The sequence below is a fragment of the Sus scrofa genome, chromosome 3, assembly GCF_000003025.6.
Source record: "Sus scrofa isolate TJ Tabasco breed Duroc chromosome 3, Sscrofa11.1, whole genome shotgun sequence".
In the NCBI taxonomy this organism is placed as follows: Eukaryota; Metazoa; Chordata; class Mammalia; order Artiodactyla; family Suidae; genus Sus; species Sus scrofa.
In genome coordinates this window covers 127,280,262-127,300,708 of record NC_010445.4, presented here as the reverse complement: position 1 = coordinate 127,300,708, position 20,447 = coordinate 127,280,262, and the positions used below count along the sequence as shown (strand labels likewise).

Below are 20,447 nucleotides of genomic sequence, written 5' to 3'. Positions count from 1 at the left end.
ACTCCTAGCCTGGGAACGTTCACACACCGCAGGTGCAGCCCTAAACAGCAAAACAAAAACAAAAACTTGCCCATGTCGGGTCTACATATTTACTACAACGCACCACATGCAGCATTGGGCAAGCGCTCGTGTTCCAAAGCAATTTCCGCATTTCCTACCTAAACGTCAAAAAAAAGTCCATTCATGCGAGAGTTTTCTCTCACCAAACTTCAGCATGGACCACATGTTTTACGGAAATAGCACGCTGTCATGACACATGACGGAATGATTTGGTTCATCACTCTAACAGATGGTTGCACGCGTTCTCAAAGGTTCTCTCGACATCCTTTCAGGGATTAGGATCTTGTAAAAGATGAGTTTCCAGAGGTGCCCGAAACAAAAAGATGAGTCCTTGTGCTTTGCCAGTGAGAAGGATTTCTGCAAATCTGCAAATGATTTCTTGTTCATTCCTGCAACGATCTGATTATCATTATTAATATATGAATTGTTATTTTCAAAACAAGAAAGATATATCATCTAACTGGACAGTATCTTCAAAACTCCCTTCTGGTTTTTAATTGAGTCATTTGGAGAATTAGCTATGAAACTGGCATTTCAGACAGACCTGACCTGGCAGAACCCCAGCACCCGAGTCCCCTGTGCAAATCTCCGCTTACTTGAACACATTCAGACATGACAGCAACTCCCCAAGTGACAGCTCTTCTCACCGAGGGATGTGCGTTCACGCTGTCACAGCCCCACATGAAGTGAGCTTCCTACTTCCTGTGGAAACCCTTCAGCCAAGGGGAAAAGGCTTCCCGACTTGCTCATGGATGACTGGATCCTTAACAGAGCTTCGGTTTACAAGTGGAAACAAAATGTAGACTTCAGATGCCTCCCACAGAGACATTACAGTGACGTGACAGTGTAAAGGCATCTGAATGGGACCCTTCCCCGAGGGCAGGATTTGATGAATGCTATGCCCCGAAGATTCTTCAGAATCCAACAGGCCTGGGCGTCTTACCACCTTTCACCAAGTAACAGGCTTTCCTTCCTATGGTAACTGAGAATATTTTAAAACGTCAGGCCCTAAGCACAATATGTCCAAAGGCCGCTACATCCTTTTGGATCAAAATATCAGCATCTTTGCTCTAAGGAAGAGTAACCAACACATACAAACCCTTGCCTTTGTTCAGTCAGGACCCTGTTGGCTCCTATTACCTCTCCTCAATCAATTTAGGATTTTTCTTTTTAATGACTCGTTCTCATAATCATAGCTACTTAGTGCTGAGAAGTAGCAAAGGGCAGAAACAAAAAGCTTAGCCACTGGGTGCAATCAGACACACCCAGTTATAACCCCAGATCCACCACTTCACTAACCTGCCTCTGGTGTCACAGATCTACCAGATCCACCTCCAGGGCTGCTGCTAGGATTTCATGACAACCCATAAGCTCTGCACCATGACGGGCATGCAATAATTACTGAGACATTAGCTGTCATAAGGATAAGTTTGACATTTGTTTATTTTTGTCTTTATTGTCATTACTCTAAGAGGTGAATTTGAGGAGGTATTACTGTGGTTTATGTCAGAGAATGTTTGGCCTATGTTTTCCTCTAAGAGTTTTTATAGTATCTGGTCTTATATTTAGGTCTCTAATCCATTTTGAATTTATTTTTATGTATGGTGTTAGGAAGTGTTCTAACTTCATTCTTTGACATGTGGCTGTCCAGTTTTCCCAGTGGCACTTACTGAAGGGGCTGTCTTTTCTCCATTGTATATTCTTGTCACCTTTGTCATAGATTAGTTGACTGCAGGTGCGTGGGCTTAATTCTGGGCTTTCTATCCTGTTCCACTGATATTTAGCTCTGTCTCTGTGCCAGTGCTGTAGGGTTTTGATGACTGCAGCTTTGTAGTATAGTCTGAAGTCAGGGAGCCTGATTCCTTCAGCTCCATATTTCTTTCTCAGGATGGCTTTAGCTCTCTTCTGGGTCTTTTGTGCTTCTAAACAAACTTTAAAATATTTTGCTCGAGTTTTGTGAAAAATGTCCTTGGTAATTTGATAGGGATTGCATTGAATCTATAGATTGCCTTGGGTAGCATGGTCATTTTGATAATATTGACTCTTCCAATCCAAGAGCTTAATTAAACTTAAGATTTTCTGCACAGCAAAGGAAACCCTAAACAAAATGAAAAGACAACCCACAGAATGGGAGAAAATCTTTGCAAATGAAGCGACTGATGAGCGATTGATCTCCAAAATTTATAAACACCTCCTACAGCTCAATACCAGAAAAACAAACAACCCCATCAAAGAGTGGCCAGAAGATCTAAACAGACAATTCTCCAAAGAAGACATACAGATGGCCAAAAAACACATGAAAGATATTCAATATCACTCATTATTAGAGAAATGCATATCAAAACCACTACGAGGTACTGTCGGGAGCCACAAGGCTGCTCCAGTAAAGAAAACAAAGCCACAGTCAGCACCTGCGTGAAGCTTGTCTGGTTAGCAGAGCTACAGACAGGCTGAAGAAGGAAGAAGAACTGCAGAGCAATTCCTTGAAAAACATCAGTTTCCTGGAAGAGAAAAATGATACCCCCTAAAAACATGTTGATTTACTTCTCTGTGCTTATCCTTCTCTTTCTATCTTTGATTCACAGTTTCTTTATAGCTAGGGATTTGCCCTGGGTACGTAAACACCAGGACCAAAACAGAGTGAAGTCACTTAAAGAGTGTGTTGGAAAAATCCTTTGTTTTGGAGTAATAATTTATGGCACCTATTTTATAAAAGTATACAAGGGAAACTTTTACGACTTCAGTTCTTTCACATTGGGAAGAAGCCCAGGGCTGGTATAAGTGCTGTACATGGCCTACAAATTGCCGTTCCCTACAACAGATATATTTTCTATTAAATAACAGTGTCACCTGTAATTTTTATCATCCCTTGGGGGGGGGGCACCTGGCAATTCTTAGAAATAATACTCCTCCCTATTGGAATTGGTGGTTTAGACAAATAGCTTATATAAAGAGCTTACGTAAGCCAGGACCATAGGTTATATGCTTAGCTTGCTGGCGCCAAATAAACCGCAGCCCCAAGAAAGTCATGAGACTAAGGCTCTCATGCGTTTCTGTTAACCACATACGCCTTTAGCTAAAGAATGTTAGGTACCACAGTCTATCACCTATTAAAGCTTTGTTCTTAATATAGAATAGAATAGCTTACTAACTGTTACTGACCTATTAAGAAAAATACAATGTGAAATTTTAAGTTTGTAATCTTAAAGAAAAATCTGAAACTGAAGGAACATGTTCTGACTAATCTCTTTTTTCATCTCGGATGGAGGGAACAGTAAGGGCTTTAAATCAAGTATCAATGTCAAATCTTATATAAGACTTGTTTGTAAAATGGTATAAAAGCTGATGCTCTTCACTTAATAAATCGGCTCATCTGCAGCATGTGGCTGAGGAGTTGACTCCAATTCTTTCCGCGCTTTTTGTAGCCCCTCCTCTTGTTCGTCATCTCCTGGCTGCTGGGGCTGGACCCCGGCAAGGTACCACCTTACACTGGCCAGAATGGCCATCATCAAAAAGTCTACAAACAATAGATGCTGGAGAGGCTGTGGAGAAAAAGGAACCCTATGACACTGTTGGTGGGAATGTAAATTGGTGTAACCACTGTGGAAAACAGTACGGAGATTCCTCAGAAAACTAAATATAGAACTACCATTTGATCCAGCAATCCCACCCCTGGACATCTATCCAGAGAAAACCATGACTTGAAAAAACAGATGTACTCCAATGTTCACTGCAGCACTATATACAATAGCCAAGACATGGAAACAACCTCAATGTCCATTGGCAGGGGAGTGGATAAAGAAGATGTGGTACATATACACGATGGAATATTACTCAGCCATTAAAAGGGAAGAAATAACTGCATTTGCAGCAACATGGATTGACCTAGGAATTATCATGCTAAGTGAAGTTAGATGCTGAGACACCAACATCAAAAGCTATCACTTACATGTAGAATCTAAAAAAAAGGACACAATGAGCTTCTTTGCAGGACATACTGACTCAGAGACTTTGAAAAACTTATGGTTTCCAAATAAGACAGGTTGGAGTGTGGGGAGGGGGATGCGCTGGGGATTTGAGATGGAAATGCTATAAAATTGGGGTGTCATGATCGTTGTACAACAGTAAATGTAAGAAAATTCATTGAGTAATTAAAAAAAACTGTCATAAGGAGAAGATAATGTAAACAATCCATCTTAGCACTACTTACGGTTTTCCAATTGAAATGCAATTTTTAGCTCAGCATAGCAGAGCAATACCCAAAGGGCTTGTGCCTTCACTCTTAGTCACTGCAAGGCTTTCAAGCAAGGTCCATCGAGAGCAGAAAAGGAAAAAGATGGAAGAGTCCAGTCTCCCTCTTGCCATGTTTTGTTCCCTCCCTTGGGCTCAGGGGCTGCCCTCACTGAGGTCCCCCCGCAGAGCTCCTGCTGAGCCGCTGACCACTGCTAAGGAACGTCACCAGGACAAATCTTTAAGCGATGTGAGGCTTCTGCCTGCCACGTGCCATCTCCAAGGTGACCGCTCCTTCCTAGCAGAGTTCAAGCCGTTCCTCGGGATCTTTCTAGCTAGGAATCCACGTGGCAGGAGTCTTGCTCGTACCAGCAGGTAACAGGCGAGGACGGATCCTGGTCCTATCAGGTCCTCAAGGTCACGAAGGACGGAGATAAAGTCACATCAGCTAAAGCCACCCTGCCCCTCCCCAACCTCCCCCCAGTCCCTAGGGCCGCTGTGCTACAGCAAGCCTCCGGGGATGACAAGCAGGCAGGGAGGCAGGAAACACCACAGGCTGCCAGTCAACCCATCAAGCGTGCCATTCAAGGCCCGGTGCACAAAGGACCACCATCTGCTCGGAAACGCCCAACCCAACCAGAGCCCCAAAAAGGCAACAGAACAGAGGCCTCTCTTCCTGAGCCGCTAGGCTCTACGCTCAACAAGGAGACTGGAAAATAAGGCGTGACCCTGCCGAGGGGTTCACGGTCTGGAGAGGAGACAAAATGCATTACAGCCACTGCACGAGCACCTCCCGCATGCTCTGACGTGACACCAGCGGGGCAGCGAAACCCAGCAAAATACCTGGTGACTAAGAAGGACTTTTGAGGGCATTTCACCCCTAACATCTCTTCTTGGAAGCCGAACCCTTTCTGCAAACAAAAGCTTACCTGGGAACCCCCAGGCTCCACAGCTGAGTCACTGGCTTTAACGCAGCTTAGCCTCCAAAAGGTAAAGGGACCTGGCTAAGGTCCCAAAGCTAAGGAAAACCGAGCAGAACCTGAATTCCAGCCCAAAGACATCTGCCCCCAAACCACACCCCATCAATCATGAAGGCCACCTGGGGGCAGGGAAGCTGGAGTTTGAATTTGATCTTTTCTCAGGCCCTAGGCCTGCTGTTCACTTTTATCACCCGTACAAGAGAATTTGGAAGAAAATGGTTTTTAGTATTTCCCAATATTTAAAAATCTATTGTAGCATAATTCTACCTAACACCAAACATCTGCAGTCGGTTTTCAGCTGTTTCATTCTGCAGAGCACCTCGTTAAAATGGCTCATGTGGACACACTTTCTTTTTCACTCCTTTCTGAGCTGGTCGCTCCTGCTTTGTGCTCCTTCAGCCCTGAGTGCAGCCTCTTTTGTAACAGCGATCCCAGCGCGATTGGTACCTGGTTGCCAAGTGTCCTGCAGAGACAGACACGGCTTAGGACCCATCACTGGATCCCAGCATCATGTAACAAATACCTGTTGCACGACTGACTGTCTTAAGGTCTCTGACAAGGAGTGCGCTTCAGAGGGTAAGGCCCACACCCCTCCACTGTCTCTGAGTTTCTGGAAACACTCCGGCACACGAGAAACGTTTGTTCAAATTGGTAGGGAGTTAAGCCATGTGGCGACAGGCTTCAAATCACTTTCCTATAGTTTTTACAATAAAATCCCATACAGAGCTGGGCAACCCTTTAGACGAAGGAAGTCGTCCTGTAAATATCTACCTCTTTACATGTTTCTTTAGGTCACCTGTTTCCTTAAAAATTACTGGCCACGTTATGAACAAACGCTTCGGCTTAACTTTAGGCGAATGGGCTTTCACATGTTAGCCAGTTAACCATCCCTCGCTTCTGCTGTTTATATTTAAATACGGGCAGCACCCTGTGCTGTATTCCAAACTCTGGGACTGTTTTTTGGAACTCGAAACAAGTTTTCCCAGAGAAAAGTTAAAAAACAAACAAACGCGAAGGACGCTTGGGTTCCCACGCTGGTCCACAAAAGCCTATTGAGGCCATCAGAAGACCAGAGGCCGGCCACACTGCCACCTTCTGCAGGGGACCCGCCTTCCCAATCCCAGCTGGCTGTGCCTGAAACACACCTCTCCCTCCCTCCCCTTCCAACGTAAGTGGGCACGGTGCTCGCATCCCCACCCTTCCCACCCCCTCTGTCCCGCCACGGCCCCCTCCCCCTGGGAACAGAGATGCAGGCAAAGCCCAGCGGATGCTTAGTTGAGACAACAGGGCCGCTCCAGTGGCCGATCCCCAAACTCTGCCAGGGCAGCCCCAAGGGGACACCCACGGAAGGCAAAGGAGACGCGGAGGCAAGTCCCCTGGGGGCTGCTCGGCGCCCTGCAGAAGCCGCATGCCCACTCCTTCACCACTCGGCAGAGATTTGCTGGGCACAAACAACCTCCAAGGTCAAGTCCCACATGCAGAAAACAAAACAGGCAAGACATGCCTGCTGTCGCTGGATGCGCGGCCCGTGAGGTCAAAGGACAGGACATCCCTCAGCCTCTCACTATAACCGAGACATCCTTCCTTGGGCCAAAGATGTGCATCTTCTTATTTCACTTCCCGGATACCAGCTCCATCTCAGGACTCCAAAGAGCAGCACAGACACCCCCTTCTGTGTCTAAGGACAGCCTCACGTCTCCCCCAACACCCCGACGTGCCTCCTCTGAGGGCACCGTACGTGTTCCATGTTCCTTTGGACCCTTCATTCCTAGAACTAAACTCAAAAGCATGGGCACATCTGAACATCTATAAATTTGCCTAAATGAGAAAACATACGAACCCCTGGAATCTACTTTCAAAAAGTTGCTACTTTGGGAGTAACTGTCGTGGCTCAGTGGTTAATGAATCCGACTAGGAACCATGAGTTGCGGGTTCGATCCCTGGCCTCGCTCAGTGGGTTAAGGATCCAGCATTGCCGTGAGCTGTGGTGTAGGTCGCAGACACGGCTCGGATCCTGTGTTGCTGTGGCTGTGGTGTAGGCTGGTGGCTACAGCTCTGATTGGACCCCTAGCCTGGAAACCTCCACATACCTCGGGTGCAGCCCTATAAAGCAAATTAAAAAAAATATATATAACTCTTGTTGTTCAAAGAAACTTATCATACATATCATGCTAAACTAGACTGAAAGAAATAAACAGAACTGCATCTAACTTTAGACGGCACAGGAACACTGTAAGCCCCATCCAGTAGGTTTGAATGAAATTCTTAAGTTCAGACCCATTAAACATTTTAAATAACATAAAAGCCTAAGTGAAAAGGGAAAACAGCATATACGAATAACAACAAGGCTAAAAAACAAAAACAAAACAAAACAAAAAACCCACAAGAAAGAAAAGAGTCAAAACAGAAAAACATATACGGGTATAAAGTGAAATTGAAGAGCGCTAAAAGAGATTAAAATTAATTAATTTAATTAATTAAGTTAATCACTCCCCTCCCTCTTTATTGCCAACGCCAGCAACTGACATGGCAAACCCATTACCCTGGCCTGCTCTGGCCAGAGGGTCAGACTCGAAATATCAGCAGCATGTATGCAAGCAGCCTTTTCCTCCTGGTCGCTTACTGTGAGCGGGTACCCAAGCTACCTATATCCGGCTCTGTGTCTCCAAAGCTGCACGATCCAACAGAACTCTGGGTAATGACGGAACGGTCTCAGGCTGCACTGTCAGTGCAGTGGCCACTGGCCACCCGAGGCCGGCGAGCACGTGCAACGTGGCGGAGAGACTGAACAACTGCGCTGTAGACGTTACCTTAAACCGACCCGCCGCATGGGGCTGAGGGCTCCGTACTGGACAGCAGCTAAAGTTCTAAAAGTGAACTTCACAGACTGCCACTGCCTCTCAGAAAAAGAAACAATTTCCTCTGACAAAATACGAATTTACTCTCCTTCGCATTTAAAAGCAGGATAGGACTTTGGTTTACGCAGTGATAGACAAGTCCCCTGTTTCCAGCAATCTAATCAGGTTTTCCTTCTTTTATCCAGATTCAAAACATAGAACTCTTTTTTTTTCAGATGTTAAATATAGTATCGCTTTGAACCTGTCATCTGTTAAGATTTTATAAACAGGGTCATGATGGTATAAAAACTGCATCGAATGCAACACCCTCAAAATATCTTACGCCCCTTATACCAATTAAAATCAAACACCAAGACCCTGGAGTGTCGGGGTACGGACGGAGGGAAAACCAGGGCAGGTGGCATACACAGAGACTTAGGGAAATGGTTCCGGCTGTAGCACAGTGGCTTAAGGATCTGGCCTTGTCTCTGCAGTGGCGTAGGTTTGACCCCCAGCCCAGCACAGTGGGTTGAGGCCCCAGTGTTGCTGCAGCTGCAGCACAGGTCACAGCTGAGGCTCTGATTCAGTCCTCGGCCTGTGAACTTCCATACGCTACGGGGGTAGCCAAAAAAAAAAAAAAAAGAAATTGAAGGAAGACAGCGCATCAAACAGAGAGGATGACCAAAGAGTTAAACCCTGAAGATGCAAAACAGAAAGAGATTGGGAAAAAAAGCTCATCCATCAACCACAGGGTCAGAATTCCTTATATAGAACTCTTGCAGCCACACATACGTCAGAATTCAGACACCCGGCACGTGTTCCATCACAAATACTAGAGAACACCCCCGGCGGGACCTGGGGTCCACCCCGGCCCTGGGGGTGCAGCCAAGTAAGCATCACACCTCTACCTCCCAGTGTCTACCTCTGGCCCCGACCTCGACGCCAGCTCCCCAACATCCAGCAAACGTCTCACAGATCCCCTGACGCCCACATGCGCTCGCTCAGACCATACTGGGTCTGCCACATCACAAGCGCGGCTTCAGGTGAACATACACCTGCCTGAAATGCTCCCCGCCTACGCATGCTCCCCACCCGCAGGGCTCCCTGCTCAGGAAAGGGGGCCTCCGTGCACCTGACGGCTCAAAGCAGGGACCTGGAGTCGCCCTTGACGCCTTTCCTCCACTCGCACTCCCGTCGGTCACTAAGTCCTTCCAAACTGCCTCGACGTCTCGCTCCCGCCTATTTGCCTCTTTCCACCTCTCCACGCTGCCCCGCTGGGACAAAGCCCGTGGGCCTTACCTGGAGCTGTGGCTCCACCCTGCCCTCCCCCCCAGGACATATGACAACGTCTGGAAGCATCCATGGTTGTCCCAACTTGGGGAGGAGGCTCCACTAGCATCGAGTGGGCGGCCGCCAGGGACGCCGCTCAACGCCCTACAGCGCAGGACTGTCCCGCGCGCCAAAGAATGACCCAGCCTGAAAGGTCAGCGGTGCTGAGGCTGAGAAACGCTGCTCTGGGGAAAAAGACGACGATGCAACCTGTGTGTGTGACAGTTCTCGGAAAAAAGGATCATCGTGTGGCGTAAGTCTTAACGTAACAAAATTCTACGTGGCCCCGACGCCCTCGTGCTGGCACGCACCCGCCGCGTGAGGACCGGGAACACTTACGTGTGCATGTTCTCCACGCCTGTGACCATCATGATACAGTAGGAAATTCCACTTTGTACGAGAAAATGTAAGGCATACCTGTGAAAAGAAGAGCACCGTTAGGGAGGCCGCTCGCAAACATCAGGCCGGAGCAGCTGAGGCTGAAAGGGGCTGCTGCCAAACGCACAGCAGCCCCAGATACAAACGAGGAACCAAACCTCCGGTGTCTACAGTTCTGCCATACCCCGGAGAGGGAGTCGCAGCCCCTGTCCCCTTAAGAGCTGGAAAAAATAAGACAAAACCCCACAAGCCACACTCGGCGCCCAGGAACCACATTTCCCGGCTCTCACAAAAGCTCCGTGGGCTTCGGAGGCTCGGGAATCACAGCTTTCTCCGTAACTTAGGCGCCAGGGTGGAAGGGGAAAGAAGCCTGGATTTCAGAACAGTCCCGACAGACTGTTAGTTGTTTGTTTACCCAAAAACCTTCTCCAGTACAGCTTTCTATCTGGCTTCATCACGTCAAGCATCACTTATGCAACAACCAAACACACGAAATACTAGAGTTAACTAAAGAGGACACACCCAAATTTATTTATTCGGAAAACATGATGGCTCAAGTCAAATAAGCTTCCTGGAGTTCCCGTCGTGGCGCAGCGGAAACGAATCCGACTAGGAACCATGAAGTTGCGGGTTCGATCCCTGGCCTCGCTCAGTGGGTTGAGGATCCGGCATCGCCATAGCTGTGGTGTAGTCCAAGATATGGCTCGGATCCGGCATTGCTATGGCTGTGGTGTAGGCCAGCAGCTGCAGCTCCGGTTAGACCCCTAGCCGGGGAACCTCCATATGCCACAGGTGTGGCCCTAAAAAGACAAATAAATAAATAAATAAATAATAAGCTTTCTTATACAAGTCGAGTCAACCCTGAACTTGCAGTAATCTGCCTACCAAGCGCTCTCACCATGATGACACAGCGTTTTCTAATGTTCTAACGTAGAAATCCACCATTAAACAAGAGAACTGATGTGTCATTCATTTCACAAAATTCAGGCAAAACATGACTCGGATTCTGATTTTAAAACCAATCCAAATTGTCCCTAAGATTACACACACGTGCAGGCAAGCACACACACACACACACACACACACACACACACACGCACACACACACATGCATGCACGCACACACGTGCACACACATACACACACACTGTTTTCTTTCTTTTGATTGGCATGAATAATTTATGAAAAAATTTTTCAGTCATTGTATACAATTTAAGCTATAATTACAATTACTTTTTAACCTAATCATCATAGGATAACAGGCACCTCCTCTCTGGAAAAGTTACTTAATTTTTTTTTAAATTTCCTTCAAAATATTACAAAAAAGAAGCAGGCTCCGAGGCAGGCCCACAGAAGAAACTCATTTCACCCACTGTATAGAGGCCACTGTCAGTCCGTCTGTCTGTCTCTTCCTGTCACACACACACACACACACACACACACACACACACACACACACAGGGAAATGACTTCGTCCAGGAATACTACGACATAACCAGAGGGCCCGGAGGAAGCAGAAAAACACATATGAGTACAAACTGAAACAGAAAGAAGCTAAGAAAGTGTGGTGAAAACACACACTTTTTAAGTGAATTACCCACGTCCTATTTGCTGCCAGCACGAACAGACCACGTAAAAATGCTGCAGCAGACGGCCAGACACCTGTATGAGTTTTATTAACTGACGGGAGAACTCATTAAAGATACCCGCCTTGAATGAACAAAACAAGTGTGAAGATTCTCGGGGAAATAGCTTTCCTTTCCTACTGAGCAGATTTTCTTGGAACACGAGCCACTTCTGTTCCCAACAGAGATGCGGTTCCTCGGATCCCCTTGAAATGCCCCCTGCAGGCATCGCCTTCAGATGACAAGCTTAGCAAGCTTCCAAGTATGACATGATACGCTGCAACCGGCCACAAGCCTTTGCTCTTGCGATGATATGACAGCTCATCCGTACAGGTAGCCTGCACTCCCCTCGGTCCCCGTGACCTGTCCACGACACACGGCAAGGGGCTTGATGCCCCATCAACACGGATGGGTTTCCCCATTACTGCGTGTAAGCAGCTACCGACTCACCCTTATTGGTCAAAGGAGCGTAATAAATACATGGTAGTCACCTTGTATGTTTTAGGGTTCAAAGATAGTATGTGCAAAGTGTTGACGGGGTTCCCTGGCGCATAGTAAGCTCTCGAATATTAAGTACTATTAGCGAAGTAAAAATGCAAGCAAGAAGTTATCTGAAATGTCTGTGGTCATTCAACCCTCATCATTTTAGAGCTGGGGAAACGAAGCCCTAAAGTCACACACCCAGTTAGTACCCTGAGTGACCTTGAAACTCAAGTGCTTCCTTCCAGGCAACTTATCCCCGGGGCTGGTTCTTCCCGGGTGGGACGGGGTGACACCCCAGACCCTGCGTCTCAACCTCTCAAGCTGCCTGCACGCGCTGAACACAAAGCAATCCCTCACTCCCCAGACCTCAGTTTGATTTCAGATAATCACCTGTTACGTATTTTGAACTTTGAATCCCTAGAGGCAGGTATAAAAGTTATTTCTAGCCAAAAAGAGCTTTAAAAAGGTTGAAAAACACGTCTTCGATTGTTTCACTGTCTTTACTGCACGTCCACTTTCTGAAAGACCCTACACTGGACACCGTCTCTGTCCTCAGAGAACTTCCAGCTCTCGAGACAAAGACCTGCACCTGAAGAGACTAATTCTGTCTGGTAAACTGAGGAAGAGACACAGGGTCCACATAAAACCCTCTAATCTGGACCACCGACTGGTTGATGGCAACGACAGACCATGAACGTGATACTGTTTTTGACCCCGAGTAGCTAGCTTTCCGTGCTCACCCGGAGCTGGCGGCGGCTGCAGTGTCACGTCTTTCGGTCACCACGACCCCCGTGGGCTCCATTTTACAGATGAGAAAAGGGACGGACAGAGCCTGATCGGCACGTCACCCGCAGAAGCAGCCAGGTCTGTCTGACTTCAGAGTCAAAGCTCCAGGCCATGACCCTGCACGGCTGTCAAAGAGCTAAATGAGTAACTGAAAGTGTCAACTAATTCTCAGTTAAAAGAGACTCACAGATGATGGTTCCAGAAAAAAGCTGAGACCCCCATACCAGGAGGGAAAATAATCAATTATACTTAGACAACTCACTAACTCACACGTCCTCCAAAAGAGACAGCATCGAAATCCAGGAGACAGGGCTGCCCCTGAGCCTAAAACAACAAAGGGCTAAAATGCAAACCCGAAGGCTACTCTACCCCCGCCCTTCTTCCGATCTGCCGGGAGTCCTCTCTCAGCTGGCACCCAGGCTCAATCTCTTTTCCCAACGAAAGGAATAACAAACCCGACTAGTATCCATGAGGACGAAGGTTCGATCCCAGGCTCTGTTCAGTGGGTGAAGGATCCAGTGTTGCCACGAGCTGTGGTGGAGGTGTTGTGGCTACAGCTCCGATTCAACCCCTTGCCTGGGAACTTCCATATGCCACAGGTGCGGCCCTAAAAAGACAAAAAAAAAAAAAAAAGAAGAAGAAGAAATAGAGAACTCTGTTTTTTATAAACATCTCGGTCATCACATGTATTCTGAAATACTTAGGACCGCCTAACATTAAGGTCAGTTCCTGGGGACAATGTTACAAAGCACCTGAGCAGGTTTCACAGCAAGAAAGCAGCTCTCAGTAAAGACCTCGGCTCTGCGGGGCTCCGCGTCCAGGGCCGGGCACCGCCACTCACATCTCAACCCTCCAGGCTGCGCACATGCACCTCGATGCCAAGCACGTCCCTGGAGTTGGCCACTCTGAACGACAAGCTTCCCCCGGCCCCTCCTTAAAACATGCTGCTGAGATGCACATGGAACACTGAGTTTCATGATGAAACGTGCAGACCAGGACAGGCCTGAAAATACTCCAGAAAAATAAGTTGGGGAAAGAATAAAAATCAGATCAGTGAAATTTTAATCACTGTTGAGACTGGATAACACTGGATAAATAATATAATGGGAGAGCTCATTATATTATTTTCTGTATTTTTATATCATAGAAGTTCCATAATGTAAACACACACACACACACACACACACACACACACACACACACACACACCACCCCCATGGCAGGATTTACCAGAAGTTTAAGTAGGATCACCTGAGAAACCTAAGAAACTTTGCTGACACAAATTTGACGCGATCAAGGAAGTGGAACACCCATGACGCCTGATGTGAGAGAGCACGTCTCAATCTCAGAACTGCACACACCTTCCACGCAGCGCCTCGCAGAGGGACTGGCCACAGACACTGAGTAAATTATCCCTCATTGATTTTTCATGAGTTTCTACGAAACAGGGGCAACTGCCAGAGGCGAAAACTCTATTAAGAAATAGCCGTGTCTTTCAACCCTCCCAGGAATCAAAAACACCTCCCAGAACAAACACAGAGGCATTATCAAAGTCCAGCAGTCTACAACCCACAACAAAAACAACGAAACCGCAGACCAAGTGACTGCACCTCCATCCTTGAAGAGAATTTTCATCTCAAACAAGCCTGCAGAAGAGCAAACCTAGAAAGCGTGTGTGTAAACATACAGCAAACGAGCAAGCAGCACAGGCTCTCATTTACGAAGGAAAATTCAGGGAGTTCCCTCCGCGGCTCAGCCAAAACAGATCCACCTAGCATCCATGAGGATGCAGGTTCGATTCCCGGCCTCACTCAGTGGGTCAGGGATTTGGCATTGCCATGAGCTCTGGTGTAGATCGCAGATACGGCTCAGCTCCTGTGTTGCTGTGCCTGTGATATAAGCCAGCAGCTGTAGCTCTGATTAGACCCTAGCCTGGGAACTTCCATATGCTGCAGGTGCAGCCCTAAAAAGCAAAAAAACAATAAAAATAAAAAAGGCAAATTCAGGAAGAATCACAGGGACTCTCTCCCACGGAGTGCTGCTTCACCAAGACTCTGCGTTCCTCTCCTGGTTTCCCCTGTCACACACGACCAGTGTCACCTGGGGCGGACAGGAAGCTCTACGTTTCTGTCTCCACCCAGAGTCCTTCCAAGTAAGAAAGTGAAGGGAACACACACACACATACAGAGCATCTGAAGGACCATAAATACAAGCCTTCTATCATCAGTTCCTCCCCACCAAAACCAACCAAACAAAAAGCCTCTTTTGGCTAATGACAGAATCTAAAAATGGGTGACAGAGTTCTATTAATGGGCTTTACGAGACTCTTAAGAGCCACTTGCATAGAAAGAAAAAAACTACTGTCAGTGTTGGTTTGGTTGTTTTGTCTTGGCATAAAAGATTCTCAAAATATGCAGAAGAGTTTCTCACGATGGAATAAAATGTCTTTATGTCTTTTTCCTTCATCTGTCCTTCTTCATAACTTAGAAATAGGAAGTTGCCCTCTGAGCCCAAACTGAAGAGACACTCCACTATTTTTTCTGCCAAAGCGAAAAAAGCGAAAAAATACACAACTTTATAGGTAAATAGAAGAACACCACCCTACATAATGGATCTTTCTACACGTCAATTCACAAAGACGACCAAAGTCTTCATTAAATAATATGATCAAAATAATTACTTACCATCCAAAGCAAAAAAGTGCAAGATAAAGGCCCAGAAGGGTAGCAACGACATGTCTTATACAAGAGCTAGTTTTGCTTGAATGTAGGTAAGTTCGAAACCAAATGGCTGCTAGCAAGGCAAAGAGTTGGCACACTACAAAGTTGACCTGTAAAGAAAAATTAAAATTTCATATTAGCGACACAGACTTGACTTTTTCTCTTTTTTTAAATTTTTTTGCCTTTTGTCTTTTTAGGGCTGCACCTGCGGCATATGGAGGTTCCCAGGCTAGGGGTCAAATCAGAGTTGTAGCTGCCGGCCTACACCACAGCCACAGCAACTCGGGATCCGAGCCACGTCTTCGACCTACACCACAGCTCACAGCAACGCCGGATCCTTAACCCACTGAGTGAGGCCAGGAATCGAACCTGCATCCTCATGGATGGTTCTCGTCGTGGTTCAGGGTTCATTAACCACTGAACCACGACGAGAACTCCCAGACTTGACTTTTTCATTTGATGTCACATTTACGTTCTCAGGACAAAAACGCCAAGATTATGTAAAATTAAGATCTTCCAGTTTACTAAAGAGACAAAAACGAAACTCGGGAGGGCCTCTTCCCAGGGACGACAAGTTCAAGTCCAAAGTGAAGGGCCAATGCATAGGCCCATGCCAAGGCTACACTTGGCAGGGAGGCTGGTGCCCAGCGTGAGAAGAGGCCTGGAGCGGCCCCCGGAAGAGTCTGGAAGACACAGGGATGCAGACACGGAAAGGGCAAGCCCACGGGAACCCTGTGGTTGGAGGGAAAGAGAACTTATTTTAATGACCAGGAAGACCCTGTAACTGGTAGAACGAAGGGCTCCGCGTTTCTCCAGAAATCCTCGAGTTCAGGTGTGCTCAAGACCCCTGAGAATGGGAGGTCCCGCTGTGGCGCAACAGGATCGGCAGCAGCTCTGTAGAGCCAGGACGCAGGTTCGAGCCCCAGCCCAGCACAGTGGGTTAAAGGGTCGGGCATTGCTGCCACTGTGGCTTGGAACTGATGCCTGGCCCAGGAGCTCCATATGCCTCGAGGAGGCCAAAAAAGAAAAAAGAAAGAAAAAGAAAAAAGATCCCCGGGCGTCTGTGGAACACACCCTCTTCGCTCTGGAGTTCTGGAGCCGACCCCCATGGGGAGTCACGGGGCTGCTGCTGGTCTAAAGCCATCACTGAACGTGGGCACCTAAGGTCTCAGCTCTGGGGCCTCAAGGACTGGACCCGGAGGCCAGCGGATAAATGGGAGAAAGCAGCTTCCAGAAAGCCTCAAGGGAAGGCATTCAGCCAAGCAGCCCCCCATGCCCACCCCCCTGCCCCGGCCCCCCGGCCATTCTTAAATGTCCCCAGGACTCGCCACCACTCTCGCTTCGCAGGAATGGCTGGCTGGCTGGTAACAGGGCTGCTGCTCTGTCTCTCCCTCGACATTCCTGGGCCCCCCCAAAGTGATAAAAGACTACGAATGAGACTCCCATGGTCTCTCAAGACTCAAGAAAAATTGCCACGTCTATCTCTTATGAAGCAGTTTCTTAGAGAGTGTTAAGGAACATACGTCTTCAAAATCCGCAAATAAAAGAAAAATCCATTCGACTTTAGGAACTTGTAAGAAACACCCACCACCAACAACACTGTTTCAGGCACCAAAATTATGAACAAATCACGCCATCTACATGTCGAAGCTGCCACAGACCCACAGAGATATCTCTGCCTAAGACACAGACAACTGTGTGCTTTTTCTTGCTCCACAAGGAGAAAAACAGTTGAACATTGTTGTACATTGTCTGAGAGACCATTGTGCTTAGAAACGGTTAGACTCGATGCAAGCGAAGCGTCATTCAAACAGGTTCTGAGCACTTTTCTCCTAAAGGGTTGCAGCAATACTTTTTTGATTAAGCAGAAAGCTACACATATCAGAAAGATGCATACCGATATTAATAACTACTCATACCTACAAAGCTTCTCATCGCCTAAAAGGCTTCTTTCAAATATCTCTTAAAAAAACTGTATGGGACATCCACTCTGGGCGAAACACGGAAAATCAAAAGAGGCACTAGATCTGTGCTAGCTCTGCACGATTTTAAAGACTAATGAAAAAAAATCAAACACACACACAAGGCACTTCAACTCAGTTTCTAAAGGCCACACGGACAGGGCCTTGAGGATGCCCCCAAGGAAGGAGCAGGAAGGGGTGCCGGTCACAGGGCAGGTGACGGAAAACTCCTAATGGCAGCTGATCTCCACAACAATCTGAGGAGGCGCCCCCCCTTCACATCTGTCTAAACTCAAACAAAGCATGAGTTACTGTAGAAGCATTCTAGGGAGTTCCCTCTGTGGCTCTGTGGAGACAAATCCAACGAGAATCCGTGAGGGTATGGGTTCAATCCCCGGCTTTGCACAGCAGGTTAAGGATCTGGTGTTGTCGTGAGCTGTGGTGTAGGTCACAGATGTGGCTCGGATCCTGCACTGCTGTGGCTGTGGGGCAGGCCGGCAGCTATAGCTCCAATTTGACCCCTAGCCTTGGAACTTTCATACACTGGGTGCAGCCCTAAAAAGCAAAAAAAAAAAAGAGAGAGAGAGAGAGAGAGAAGATGAAGAAGGAGCATTCTAGAACCACCAACAAAGAGAATTTTGGATCTTTGAAAACATCCATTTCAATATCGTCATTTTACAGATAAAGAAAAGGAGACCAGATCTCAGGCCAGGCACTGCACCAAAACCTTGAGGACTGGTGCCAAACTCGATGATCCAAACACACAAACAAGGCCCCAATAATCCCAAGGTATGAGAACCACACTGTTGGAAAATCAGAGCAAAGGCATTTTAAGCAACATGAAAACAAAAACAAAAACAAGCCAATGTGAAGGACGCACTGAGGCTTGAAAATGCAAAGCAGCCGGGGGGTGGGGGGCCTGGGGAGGTGAGGCTGGGTCGGGGGGGCTTCCTCTGTTCTGCTGAGGCATTTAGAGTCGGGCCGCAAGTGAGGATGTTGCCAACACTAGGCCTCTGGCCGCCGCTGCCAACAGAAAGGCGGACGTTGCTACTTTGGGGCGAAGCAGAAAGGAGATGCTTCCGTGGTTTTGCCAGGCAAAGGAGGCCGCAGCGGCCAATGCCCTAAAGCCTGCGCCGTCCTGGAGGAGGACGGGGAGGGGTCTTAGAAAACAGGGCCACACATCAGGATCAAGGGAGGTGGAAGCTTGCATCCTTCTTCAAAGCTGGCCTTCTGTGGCCCCAGGACGGGTTCGGGTGCTCCTTGAGATTGTCACACAGGGACCTTCCCTCTCTGGAATGAAAAGGCTTCATCAAATACTTAGCATTTTCCATTTGCTGAGGCTTTTAGTTCTGCAGAAGGGCTCAAAGACACCCTTATGTGCATCCCTCGAGGCGGAGCCAGGCCCCTGCCCTCCTCCCTTCCCGGATTAGCGACTGTCTGCTCTTGACCTTTGGATGGAGCTCAGGGCTGAAGGAGGCCTCATTCCTACAGGCAAGACGTGGGGACACAGACGGGCTTTTGGGGCCCTACAGGGTCCCAGGTGGTCTCAATGAGAAAACACCCAAGGATTTTAACAGGAGGAAGTGATGTGCTGATTTTAACAGGAGGAAGTGACGTGACCCTTTGCTTCGGCAAAGGATGAATCAGAACAAGGAGGCTGGCGGCTGCTGCCCCACGGGCCTTGAGAAAGGGGGCCTGGAGGTGCAGAGGTACCGAGAGCAAAGGACCCAGTCTTTGAACCATCCAGACTGGCCACTGGACGAGGGCATGGGAAGGCGGGAAAGGCCACAGGTCGCGCGGGAATGGTGACAGCAATCACTGGGGGCCCCGGGGAGGGGGAACCCTCTGTGAAGCAGCTGGTTTCAGCGCCGAGGGCACAGGTGCGAAGACGCAGAAGCCGTCTGGGGGGCAGTGGGGCTTCGGTGCCTCTGTGAGTGATGCACGGGGGGGGACAGGCCGGCTGGGGCAGAATCCTCCAGACTGCAAGTCACGTCCGGGCCAAGTAACAGCAGCAAGGATGGGTATACGGTAGGCGGGTGGGGCACGAGGAGGCTCCAAAGGCCACAGTCACTGTCGGGTCAGAGGGCACAAGGTCCAAAACCAACTACCTAACGTGGCAACTGCACCTTTATGAGCGAGCTTGGCGAGAACAGCTGAGGAGGCCCGTCCGGGGCGGAGAGCCACGTTTTACAGACGAGGCTGAGGCCCAGTGCCCAGGGGACCAAATTAACACAGGCGGAGACGAATGCCCGCTCGTGGCCAGAAGAGCCGTATAGGGGACACACAGATACAGGAGCGGATGCAGCACAACTGCGGTGCCTGCAGAGGAGCCGGGGAGCAGAGTGTAATTAATCACCCCAACCCGGGGCGGCGGGCAGGGGGCACCTGAAGGCACCCCCGGTACCTGGGCCACAAAGGAGAAGGCTTCGGGTGGTCGGACAAGGGCGGGAACGCTAGGAGGAGGGAGCAGCACGTTTCATATTAAGCAAAAAATCTGCAGGACCTCCAGGTGGGAATGCCCCTGCTCCTTTGCACAGGGGACAGAATATGCATCCACAGCCAGATGCCCAAGTGACCGCTTTGAGGGTCTTAAAGGTAACACCTGCCCAAACTGAAACCGCGGTTCGGTCATTCTTCCATGGGTGGGGGAGGGTGGGGGAGGCACGTGAAGACCTGAGAGGGAGGGGAGCCAGGAAGAAGAAACAGGAGGCCCCCCACCCTGCGCCGGGTACCTGCACAGCCTCACAGGGCTTCTCTGCTTTAACCCTACAGTCAAGGTGCTACCTGCCCCAGGACTCAACCTCCTCCAGGTCCCTGACAAGAACACTGAGGCCCGAGCCTCAAACCCACATCTGATGCCAGGCTGTTCAATTGCTGCCTCCCTACTTCCAGAAAATGTCTGAAGGTCCAACCTGATGGCTACCGCAAGGCTATACAGAGAATTTTCCATCTGCAAAATACCTCCATCCTATTGAACTAAACGTCAATGGCTACTTCCCATACCTAAGACACACAAAAAAATACACATTTGTTTTCACGTGTTACAGGTCAAGCTTTC

The 20,447-nt window shown here is 48.3% G+C and overlaps 1 protein-coding gene across 5 annotated transcripts in view; it reads right to left on the bottom strand.

Moving 5' to 3' along the window:
* Positions 1 to 20,447, bottom strand: part of MBOAT2 (membrane bound O-acyltransferase domain containing 2) — a 121,647-nt gene that overhangs the window by 64,735 nt on the left and 36,465 nt on the right. For 3 of the 5 annotated variants that reach the window (XM_021087873.1, XM_021087872.1, XM_021087874.1), the window contains exons 2-3: positions 15,393 to 15,538; positions 9,776 to 9,853 (exon numbers count right to left, since the gene is read on the bottom strand). The exons of 1 other annotated variant lie outside the window; for it this stretch is intronic. In XM_021087873.1, the coding sequence (XP_020943532.1) occupies positions 9,776 to 9,853; positions 15,393 to 15,538 (224 nt within the window). The remainder of the gene's footprint in view (positions 1 to 9,775; positions 9,854 to 15,392; positions 15,539 to 20,447) is intronic. One more of the 5 variants, XM_021087875.1, reaches the window with a different exon arrangement.